This window comes from Canis aureus, chromosome 4 (assembly GCF_053574225.1).
Source record: "Canis aureus isolate CA01 chromosome 4, VMU_Caureus_v.1.0, whole genome shotgun sequence".
Taxonomy (NCBI): Eukaryota; Metazoa; Chordata; class Mammalia; order Carnivora; family Canidae; genus Canis; species Canis aureus.
Window position 1 is genome coordinate 73292901 of NC_135614.1, and position 12135 is coordinate 73305035.

The window sequence follows — 12135 nt, forward strand, 5'->3', positions numbered from 1 at the left end:
ACGGCCGCGGAACAGGTCCCGGGGGTGGCTCCAACCCGGGAGGTGACCCCCCGGGCTCGATACCGGCCACTGCGCAGGTCCCCGAGCCCCCGGGGCGAGCGTCTGCAAGCGCGCGGGAGGGACGCACCCCGGCGGGAGCCGCGGAGCCCGGGGCGGCGGAGGGGGGGGAAGCCTGGAGGCCGGGAGCCCGGGCGGAGGCTCCGGGAACGAGGGGCGGGACGCGCAGCGCCGGGGCGCCGAGGAGGAGGCCGCGCCCGAGGGAGGAGCAGCGCGAGCCGCCCGCCCCGCCCCGCCCCGCCCCCGCCGTCGCCCCGGCGCAGCCTCGCGTCTGGGCCGCCCGCCGCGCCTCGGCCGTCGCCCTCCGGCCTCCTCGCCGCGCTGCCCGTGTGGCCCTGGGTCTCGCCGCGCCTTCCCCGCCTCGGACGGACGGGCGGGGCCCCGGGAGGTAACTGCCCCAGGCCCGGCCGCTCGCCGCCCGCCGCCCCGGCCCCCCCGCGCACCGTGCGGCCGCCGGCCTCCGCGGGCTCCGGGGCGCTGCCCCCCCCGTCCTCCCCTCGCGCTCGGCCTTGCCCCGCCCCCGCCCCCGCTCCCCCCCCCCCCGCGCTCGGTGTCCCCCTCCCCCCTCCCCCCTCCTTCCCCCCCCGTCCTCCCCTCGCGCTCGGCCTTCCCCTGCCCCCCCCGCCGCCCCCCGCCGCCCCCCGCCGCCCCGCCCTCGCGCTCCGTCTTCCCCAGCCTCCCCCTCCGCCCCCGTCCTGTCCCCCCCCCCGCCCCTGCCCTCCCCTCCCCTCGCGCTTCGCCTCCCCCCGCCTCCCCCGCGTCGCATCCTCGGGCTGAGGAGGCGCGGGCCCCGGGGGGGAGAAGGCCGCCCTCCCCCAGCCTCCGCCGCAGGGTGGGGGTTCCCCGGGGGGGGTGGGGGGTCCCTGGGCGCGACCCCGGGACTTGCGCGAGGTGGCCGTGGACAAACTTCGGTGTGACCCTCTTCAGGGCAAATTGAGCCCTGAGGGACGGATGCGATTTCTTAGGCTGCCTGGGGTGGCAGCCTCGGAGGGCCTCTCTGGGGACCGCGTTCGCTAATGAGTTTTGAATAAAGGTCGTTTTTTTGGGGAGTGTGTGTGTGCGTGTGTGTGTGTAGACCTAACAGAGTTTTCCTCCTAGTGTATTTTGTGGGTGTGATTGAATTTCTTTTTCTTTTTAAGATTTTATTTATTTATTCGTGAGAGAGAGAGAGACCCAGGCCGAGGGAGCAGCAGGCCCCACGCGGGGAGCCCGACGCGGCCTCGATCCCGGGTCTCCAGGGTCGCGCCCTGGGCCGCAGGCGGTGCTAAACGGCGGAGCCACCCAGGGATCCCCGAGTTTATTTTTCATTTCTTTCTTCCGTTCGCTGATTCCCCTTGTTCCGTGATGTTTTTATTATTCTCTGTGGCGGTTCTTGTTCTGAGTGCGGGTTCACTATGAGGCAGAGAGAATCTCTGCTGTGAAACAGGAGGTGAGAGCATCTCGTGGAGTTCTGGAAGATGAGACCCCGTCCATCATCGTCAAACCCTGTGGGGCTCCGTCTTTACATCTTGAGCTGTTTTTATCCTTTACCTTTTAGTTGAAAGGCATTTATATATGACCATACTTCTGGAACACTTTAAAGCAAATTCCTGGCATAAAAACTTAAGTATATAGTGTATCTCTCGTATCTAGAAAAGGTAAGGACTCTTAAAAAAAAAAAAAAAAAACCCAAAACCTATAATAGCGTTACCACATACCACCAAAAATAACATTAATTCCTCGATGTCTTTTAATACCCTGTCATAGTCAATTTTCATCTTTTTTGAATCTGAAATTCAGGTTTTTAGAAAATTTGCAAGAAGAATACTAAAGAACTCCCTACACTATCACCCTGTTTGCCCACGTGTTTATATTTTGCCCATACCTTTTCCTTCTCTTTTCTTTCCTTTTTTTTTTTTTAGATTTTACTTATTTATTCCTGACAGAGAGAGAGGCAGAGACACAGGCAGAAGGAGAAGCAGGCTCCCCACTGTACACAGAACTGCACTAGGGCTTGATCCCAGGGCCCTGGGGTCATGACCGGAGCTGAAGGCAGACACTTAACTGACTGAGCCACTCAGGTGCCCCATTATCAATATTTTTAAGGACTAATAGCCCATTTATGTCATGTTCCTCAATATGAATTAATTTCCTCATGAATAGAGTTAGGTTTGAATTTTTTGGTGGGAATACTATATAAGTAATGTTATGTCTTTTTCAAATTATCACAATCAGAGAAGCATAATGTCTCCCTTTTATAGGTTAAGATGTTATCCATTTTCTCCACTATCATTTTTTTCCTGTTCACTGTTACTTTCTCTGTTTTTGCAAATTAAGTACAATTGACCTTTAAAGCACGTGAGGGTTAGGGGTGCCAACGCCCACCCCATGCAGTTGAAAAGCTGCTGATTCCAGAAAAACTAAACTGGTAGCCTACAGTTGACCATGCTTTATTAATAACATAAATATTTAACACATATTTTATGTATTGTATGTTTTATATGCTGTATTATGTAGTAAGTTAGAGAAAATAAAATGGCATTAATAAAATAAGAGAAAATACAGTACTATACCATATTTATTGAAAAAAATCTGTGTATAAGTTGACCCTTAGAGTTCAAACTTGGGTTGTTCAAGGATCAGCTGCAATTGTGGGGAAATAACTCCAGATTATGTAAATCTTAGAATCCTCCCTCTCCCTCTGCCTGGTTTAGCATCGGTTGATGGTTCTTTCCTGAATTAGTTTTTACCATGATAGTTGGAAAATAGTGATTTTCCATATCTACCTTCAAATCAGTGTGGCCTCATTTATTCTTCATTTAAGAGATTGTAACCTGTTGCTCATCTTTATTTTGATGCTCAGAGTGTCTCAAATTTGACCTGGAGATTTGGCCCATCAATCTTGGTCCCCTTTCTTTCTTTCTTTCTTTTGAAGATTTTATTTATTTATTAGAGAGAAAGAGTGTGTGTGCGTGTACTCTCACACACAGGAGGAACAGGGGAAGAGGGGGCAAAGATTCACAAGCGGACTCTGTCCTCAGCTCTGAGCCAGAGGTGGGGCTTGATCCCACCACCCTGAGACTGACCTGATCTGAAACCTTAACAGACTGAGCCACCCAGGCAGCCCTTGGTCCTGTTTCTTTTTGACATGTCCCCATCATATGTTTGCTTCCTTACTTTGGAACAAGATGTTCCAGTTCCATCTGTTTGCTTTGCTATCCCTGCCCTGAAATCAGCTGTTTTTCAAGGAGCCCTGGTTTCTCTTACTGAGGAATGGTACTTAGAAACGAAAATCTGGGGGTGCCTGGGTGGCTCAGCAGTTAAGTGTCTGCCTTCGGCTCAAGTCATAATCCCGGGGTCCTGGGATTGAACCCTACAGCAGGGTTCAGGGCTCAGTGGGGAGTCTGCTTCTCCTTCTCCCACTCCCCTGCTCAGGCTTTCTCTTTCTCTCTCTCAAATGAGTGGGTGGGTAAAATCTTTAAAAACAAAACAAAACAAAAGACAACCAAAATCTTGGGTGCTAAGTTTGCTCATTGCTAGTAGAGTATCATTGCTCCTGCAGGCCCTTTTAGAAGACGGAGCTAGAAATCATGAGTTTTTATACTGATATCTCCAGTTCTTATCCAGCCCCTTAGGGCTCTTCTTTACCTTACCCCATTTTATAACTATTTCCTCTTTCTTCTGCAATGAGAATGCTGGCTCCCATCAACAGCTATATATGTTTATATGTATGTGTACATACATGTGTGTATATATATATATGTATATGTCCATTTGCTCAGTCCTACAGTTCACAAAAAATAGCATCATAATTTCTATATTCATACCCCTAGGGAAAACAAACCTACTAAGAAGAATTTGAGATTTGTTTGTAGTCCTTTTTATCTTCAGTTTGAGGGCATATAGTCAAAATACTGTATTTAAAAGTTACCTGAATTATTTTTCTCTTCATTATGGTTATTTTACTCATTTGAAATACAGTCGGATTTGCTTCTCTTTTTTTTTTTTTTTTTTTTTTTAAATTTTTATTTATTTATGATAGTCACAGAGAGAGAGAGAGAGAGAGGCGAGCAGAGACACAGGCAGAGGGAGAAGCAGGCTCCATGCAGGGAGCCCGACATGGGATTCGATCCTGGGTCTCCAGGATCACGCCCTGGGCCAAAGGCAGGCGCCAAACCGCTGCGCCACCCAGGGATCCCTTGCTTCTCTTTTTAAGTTGTCTGTCCCCTTTCCATTCTTGTTTTATTATTTATTTATTTAAAATATTTTATTTATTTATTCATGAGAGACACAGAGAGAGGCAGAGACATAGACAGAGGGAGAAGCAGGCTCCCTGCAGGGAGCCCAATGTGGGGACTCGATCCTGGGACAGGGATCACGCGCGGAGCCAAAGGCAGATGCTCAACTGCTGAGCCACCCAGGCATCCCCCATTCTTGTTTTTATTAACGTAATTCCAAAACTCAGAAATATATGGTGAAAGGTATATTAGGTATCCCTCTCTCCCTAGCCTATCCACTTTGTTTTCTAGCCCTTCTTTCCCCAGCACTGTGGTAGTTAACCTATTTTGTTAGTTTGTTTTATTTTTCTGTTTCTTTTTGCAAAATTAAATGATGCATATGTTATTTCCGTCTCCTTACACATGAAGTAGCATACTAGGTACATTCTTTTTTTAAAGTAGGCTCCACACCCAGCACCCAGTGCAGGGCTTGAACAATAAGATCAAGAGTCACTTGCTCTGTCAACTGAGCCAGGCAGGGATCCCTAGGTGGCGCAGCGGTTTGGTGCCTGCCTTTGGCCCAGGGCGCGATCCTGGAGACCCGGGATCGAATCCCACATCGGGCTCCCAGTGCATGGAGCCTGCTTCTCCCTCTGCCTGTGTCTCTGCGCCTCTCTCTCTCTCTCTCTGTGACTATCATAAATAAATAAAAATTAAAAAAAAACAAAAAACAAACTGAGCCAGGCAGATGCCCCTATGTATACTCTTCTGTACTTTGCTTTTTTCAATTAACATATTTTAGAAATCCAAGTTTATAGAGATCTTCCTGTTCTTTTTGGCAACTGTTGAATATCTATTTCTAACTGATTTGTTTAAATTATAATCCAAAAAAGATCTTCACATATTGCATTTGGTTATTATGTTCTCTTAACATTCCCCCCCAATTTTATATATGTGTATATATATATTTATATAATAGATATATAGCAATTTGGCAACTTCTCTACCTCACCCCCTTTAAAAATATTTCTAAAAATTAATTAATTTATTTATTTATTTTAGCGAGAGCACATGCGATTTGGGAGAGGGGCAGAGAGAAAGAATCTCAAGCAGACTCCCACTGAGTGTGGAGCCCAACTCAGGGCTTGCTTGGTCTCAGAACTCTGAGATCATAACCTGAACTAAAAATCAGGAGTGAGATGCTTAACTGACTGAGCCACCCAGGTGTCCTTCTCCCTCTCCCCTTTAAAATACCATTTATTTGTTGAAGAAACTGCATCATTTATCCTATAGCATTTGTTACATTCTGAATTTAGTTAATTTTATTCGGGTGTATTTAATATGTTCCTTCATTTTCTTTATTTCTTGTCAGTTGGTATTTAGAGTCAGACACAGATTAAGGTTCAGTTTTACATTTTTCATCTTTTTAAGAATATTCCAGAGGTGCCTGGGTGGCTCAGTAGGTTGTATCTGCTTTTGGCTCAGGTTGTGATCTTGGGGTCCTGGAATCAAGTCCCACATTGAGCTTCCTACCCAGTGTGGAGTCTGCTTTTTCCTCTTCCTCTTCCTCTTCCTTTGCCCTTCTCCCACTCACCACTCATGCTTGTGCATGCTCGCTCTCTCAAATAAATAAATAACAGGCGCCTGAGTGGCTCAGTGGTTTGAGTGTCTGCCTTAGGCTCAGGACATGATCCCAGGATCCTGGGATTGAGTCCCGCATCGGGCTCCCTGCAGGGAGCCTGCTTCTCCCTCTGTGTATGTCTCTGCCTCTCTCTCTCTGTCTCTGATGAATAAATAAAATCTTAAAAATAAATAAATAAAAAATATTTTTAAAAAGATTATTTTTAAAAAACTCTTGAGTAATCTTTACACCCAACATGGGCCTCAAATTTACAACCCTGAGGTGAAGAGTTGCAGGCTCTACTGACTGAGCCAGCCAGGCACCCCTCATGATTTAAAATCCATTGCTATAATTTGTTTTGATCCTCAAACAATTTTCACCTTGGTCAGTGGGATCCTTTTTAGAATGACTTCTGTGTTTTCTGTTTGAGCACAGCACCCTGTGCCAGGCAGTCACACCATGTGAACATCCTCCCAGGATTCTCCCTATCCCAAGATTATGCTTTCCTCACCTCCTTGGCTCCAGCAAACTCTTCTTGGCTTCCACTGCAACTATCCCCACATCTATCATGGTACTTGCCAGGCATCTTCACTTCATTTCTGGGCTTCATCTTTATTTGGGCTAGTTTGAACTCTCTTATAGCTTGATAGCTCGGGGTGGTTTGACTGCTTCTGTGGTGATTAAAAGCTTCAAGAGTGATTACTTCAGAGAGTAAAGTAGAAGCTGTAATTGCTCTTTATGATGGAGCCTTGGGAAATGTATAACATCACGTCCATTTTACTCTTTGTCAAAATAGTAAAAAAAATCTCATCCAATTTTAAGAGATGAGGCATGAACCAGAGCTCTCAATGAGAGAAGTGTCAAAGTCACAGTATAAGAAGAGCATGTGGGATGGGAGATACTGTTATGGGCGTCTTTGGGAAATACCTAGAACACTGAGAAAAACGTATCACATAGAAATTTTATTGTCAAGATCTTTTCCTAGTTTATTTTTATCTTCATAGTCTGAGAAAAAACTTGTGAAAAAAGCAAATACATTTTGTCTGACTATTCGAAATATAAGATGAAATATGAAATACATTCTCAATATCTTACTTTAAAAAGAGAGTTAATTTGATGAAAAAAGTGATTTACTTTGTGAAAATTCTAAATTCAAATCCTCAGTAAATCTTATGGGCTATTTATAATTATTATTATTATTATTATTATTTATTTATTTATTTATTTTTTTTTTTTACAGCATCTTGTGGACTGTTGTTAACTTAACAAGCATGGAGATACGATTAGAAGTTTTGACATCAACAAGTATCAAACAGAAAAAGCCCTGGCCACGAGTCTCCTGGTTAGGACAGGTAGGTTCTTCTACCTTCATACAATACCAGCTGTAATAATGTGTTAAATGTATACTTTGGCTCTAAGATAGGATGTTCTATGGTCTTAAAAAATAAACCCATCGTCTTTAGAAGGATCATGTGCTCGTAGAGCAAGAATTTTTGTGTTTTTTATTTTTTTAAGGTGAGCAAGTTAGCTTCTCCAGAAAGTTAAATGGTCTGTCTAGAAGAAATATTTTACTTTCAAAATTTTTTTTTATCACATTAGGTTCAAGATTGAGATGGCTTATATCAAAGTGAGGTGTTTTTTTTTTTTTTTTAAGATTTTATTTATTTATTTGAGAGAGAGAAAGAAAGAACATGAGCAGGGTGAGGAACAAAGGGAGAGGGAAAAGCAAACTCCCTGCTGTGTATGGATCCCAACATGGGGCCCCATGCCAGGATCCCAAGATCATGACCTGAGTTGAAGTCTGGTGCTTAACCACCACCTGGGCAGTGCCCCTCAAAGGGAGTTTTTTAATTAAAAATTTTAATTTAAATATAATTAACATACAATGTTATTAATTTCCAGTATACAACATATTCTGTGATAAACCTCCACTTTATTCTCTGTATTTATGAGTCTGTTTATTTTATTGTTGTTTGTTCATTTTGAAATTTAGTCTCAACGTGTAAGTGAAGTCATGGTATTTGTCTTTCTCTGACTGACTTCTTTCACTTAGCATTATACCCTCTAGGTCCATTCATGTTGTTGCAAAGGGCAAGATCTTATTCCTTTTTATCACTAATATTCCATTTTATGTATATACCATATCTTCTCTATCCATTCACCTGTTGATGGACACTGGGTTGTCTCTGTAGTTTGGCTACTGTAAAAAGTGCTGCAATAAGCATGGAGGTGCATATGTCTTTTTAAATTAGTGTTTTTGTTTTCTTTGGGTAAATAGCCAGTGGTGGAATTAGTGGATCATATGGTATTTCTATCTTTAATTTTTTGAGGAAATCCTATATGTTTTCCACAGTGGCTGAACCAGTTTATATTTCTACCAACAATACACAAGAGTTCCTTTTTTCTTCACAGCCTTGCTGAACACTTGTTATTTCTGGCCTTTTTTTTTTTTTTTTTTAAATATTTTATTTGTAAGTAATCTCTACACCCAACAGAGGGCTGGACTTCACAACCCAAGAGCAAGAGTCACTTGCTCCACTGACTGAGCCAGCCAGAGTCCTCTTTTGTCTTTTTTTTTTTTTTAATTTATTTATTAGAGAAAAAGCATGAGTGGGGGAGGGGCAGAGGGAGAGGTAGAGAATCTCAAGCAGACTTCCTGCTGAACACAGGGCCCAATGTGGGGCTCCATCTCAGGACCTGAGCTGAAATAGTGTCAGATGCTTAACTGATTGAGTCACCCAGGGCTGCCCCCTCCCTTGTTTTTTTGATTCTAGTCATGCTGAGAGGTTTTAAGTGATATATCTCAGTGTGGTTTTGATTTGTACTTCCCTGATGATTAGTGATGTTGAACATTTTTTTCATGTGTCTGTTTGCCATCTGTGTATGTCTTTTATAGAAAAATGCCTATTCAGGTCCACTGTACACTTTTAAATTGGATTATTTGGGGTTTTTTGGTGTTGAGTTATATAATTTTTTTGTGTACTTTGAATTTTAACCTCTTGTCAGATACATGATTTGCAAATGTCTTCTCCCATTCAGCATACTGCTTTTTTGTTTTGTTGGTTGTTTCTTCCTGCATGGTGCAAAAGCTTTTTACTTTTGTGTAGCTGAAAGGGAATATTTAATTCCCTTCTTCTGAACCTTTCCTTACTGGAACCGTTATTGGAGTGTTTCCTGCCATTGTGATTTTCATGAGTTTTCAATAAAAGTGCCCTTTAGAACTAGAATAAAGATGGCCCAGAATATACCAGCTATCCAGGAACACTAGTCACAGTATATGGAATAGATTCCTCACCTTAGGGAAAGTTGGCAAACCTATAAAATCCTCTTAGGATATGTAGTAAATACGAAAATTTAAAAATGTGGTATTTAGTGCCATTTCCTATGACAAATTATATTGTTAACTTCCTCTAGAACAGCATCTCACTTGAGCTTTGCAGTGGTTAAGAATCATCTGGTGATGCCCAACTCTGAGCTTGAACTCACAACCCTGAGCTGAGATCAAGAGTCAGATATTTGACTGACTGAGCCACTCAGGTGCCCCTTTACCTGATGATCTTTTTAAAACAACTGTTGGGCCCCACTCCTGGAGTTCCTGCCTGAGTAGGGAACTAACTGAGGTGGATAGTGTGCAGTTCTGACAGTGTCAAAGGTATTGCTGATACTGTTGGCTGGATGGTATTTTCAAAACCAGTGCCCTAGAATATATGTAAACAAGGTTCATTCAAAACAGTATACTTTTTTTTTTTAAAGATTTTATTTATTTGATAGAGAGAGAGAGAGCACAAGTAGGGGGAAAGGCAGAGGGAGAAGGAGGAGAAGGAGGCTCCTCACTGAGCAGGGGCATCTATCCTAGGATCCTGAAATCATGACTGAGCCAAAGGCAGATGCTTAACTGACTGAGCCATCCAGGTACCCCAAAAGACCATACTTTTTCTAGATAATAAAAAATGACCAGAGTCTGTGGTTTATAAATTTCAGAAGCCATATCTGTTTTAATCTAGGTAAATAATTTAAAAACTTGTCCATACTACTGTTCAAATTGATGAAATTAAACCATGCATAACTCAGTTTGACTAGCAGAATTGGAAGACATTCCTATAATTTTAAAGATCAAAAAGGTCTGGATGCAACCATTAGGTTATCCTACCTAGTAATTCTAATAAGAAGTATTTTAAGATAGAATGAAGAAATCTCCAGTTACCTAATCAGCCTTACTGTTTATTTTATTATTTTTGTTATAAGTGTATAATCTTTCTTGCACGTCACTTTATTTTCCTTTCTGGGATAATTTATTTAGGTTAGAGGTTGAATTAACTTCTGGTACCTCTTAAGTCTCACATGTTTCTCCTCTTAGGAAGATGAAGCTGTTTTTCTCTTGGATGATAAATTCATAAATGAAATTAATTTGCTATCAGGAAGAACAAAGAAGAAAATTCCTAGTCTGCAGCCTTTGCTGAAGGACGTTATTGTCCTAACAACATCCAGTAATGGTTAAGTAGTACTGATATTTTCAAAGGGCTAGATTAATTGTGTTTGTTCATAACTTGGGGTAATATTAAGGGAAATATTAGGTTGTAAGTACTGTATTTCCTTTTTGGAAACAGATGTGTGGCTGGCTGGGGTACTCACCACAGGGGAACTTTTTCTTTGGAACAAAGATCAAGATTGCTTGAAAACTATACCGGCTACTGAGAAACCTAAGAAAATGATTCAAGCTGCAGTAGGTGGGAGTTTTTTATTTGCTTAAATTGGTTTACTTAATAAATAGGAAAAGAAGATGAAACGTTTTCTTGTTACTATTTTAAAAGTGTATCTCTGTATGTGTGCATACATATATTTGTATTAATATAGAATATATACGTATATATATTTTCTTATATATGTATGGATTTTTTTAAAGATTTTATTTATTTATTCATGAGAGACACAGAGAGAAGCAGAGACATAGGCAGAGGGAGAAGCAAGCTCCCCGCAAGGAGCCCCATGTCAGATTTGATCTCGGGATTCTGGGATCACACCCTGAGCTGAAGGCAGACATTCAGCCAATGAGCCACCCAGGCATCCCTTTTTGGTGGTATTTATTTGTGATACTTGGATTCATCTTAAAGAAAAGTCTTGCCTAAAATACCTGATAAGAATGGGTTCTTCTTTTTTTTTTTTAATTTGAGAGAGAGCAGAACTAGCAAGAACACAAGTGGAGTGGGGCGGGGAGGGACAGAGGGAGAAGCAGGCTCCCTGCTGAGCAGGGAACCCTATGTGGAGTTCGATCCCAGGACCCTGGGATCATGACTTGAGCCAAAGCAGACGCTTAACCAACTGAGCCACCCTGATGTCCCTACCAGTAGGTTCCATCATATAACAAGTACATAATATATGTTACTATTATTTGTACTTTTAATTTATTAGTAGTGCCTTAATTTTATCCTGAATGAAAGTATTATTAGGTTTCTTATTGTCAGAATAGATAAATTATGTACTTTCTGGGAACGATTCAGACTTCAGAGGTTTAACTTTCTTTCTTTTTTTTTTTAAAGCAAGCTCTGTGAGACTGTACTTGTATGTATCTGGAAATGGGAAAAGAGTTTTGCTTATAACTCCTTCTGGATGCATATTTCTTTGGGAATATTTGGAATTCAAGACTATCTTATCTTCTAAAAGTCCTTCATTGGTAGGCCAGTGGTCCCAGATCATACCTGATGAAGCAGTTCATTTGCCTTCTAAAGAAGATAAAGAAACTGTAGTACATGCTGTTTTTATAAAAAATGAGGTAAAATCCAAATCAGACCTGGTGTTATAGAAGTTGAGATCTCAGACTTTAAGAACAGGCATTATTTATGAAGCAATTGAAGAGAGTGTGTAATGTATTACTATATGTCTTTAGTCTTCATTAATTGACAGAGTAATTGTAAAATTGTGGAAAAATATTTTTATATTTCTTGGTTGTATTTTTAAAAATGTTTATCAAAAATGGCTTGAGCTCCACCAAAAAATACCTACTAGAACCAACAAATGAATTCAGTTATGTCATAAGATACAAGATGAATATACAGAAATCTCTTTCTCTACACTAGTAATGATGTAGGAGAAAGAGAAATTAGGAGAACAATTTCATTTATAATTGCATTAAAAAGAATAAAACACCTAGGAATAAATTTAACCAAGGAGTTGAAAGATCTGTTCCAAAAGCTATAAAATACTGATTAAAGAAATTAAAGATGTCACAAACAAATGGAAAGATATTCCATGTTGATGGATTGG

At 41.9% G+C, this 12135-nt stretch overlaps 1 protein-coding gene across 21 annotated transcripts in view; it reads left to right on the forward strand.

Annotated features, from left to right (window-relative positions):
* The first annotated feature begins 317 nt into the window (after positions 1-317).
* CPLANE1 (ciliogenesis and planar polarity effector complex subunit 1) overlaps positions 318-12135 on the forward strand; it is a 137599-nt gene continuing 125781 nt past the window's right edge. For 18 of the 21 annotated variants that reach the window (XR_013378621.1, XR_013378620.1, XM_077896176.1 and 15 more), the window contains exons 1-5: positions 318-445; positions 7115-7226; positions 10232-10367; positions 10482-10601; positions 11412-11644. Coding sequence is in view for 19 of the 21 variants with exons in the window: in XM_077896176.1 (XP_077752302.1) it covers positions 7146-7226; positions 10232-10367; positions 10482-10601; positions 11412-11644 (570 nt within the window). In the remaining 2 variants the exon portion in view is untranslated. Of the gene's footprint in view, positions 446-1594; positions 1695-7114; positions 7227-10231; positions 10368-10481; positions 10602-11411; positions 11645-12135 lie in introns of all 21 variants that reach the window. The other 3 variants (XM_077896177.1, XM_077896192.1, XM_077896191.1) reach the window with 3 other exon arrangements.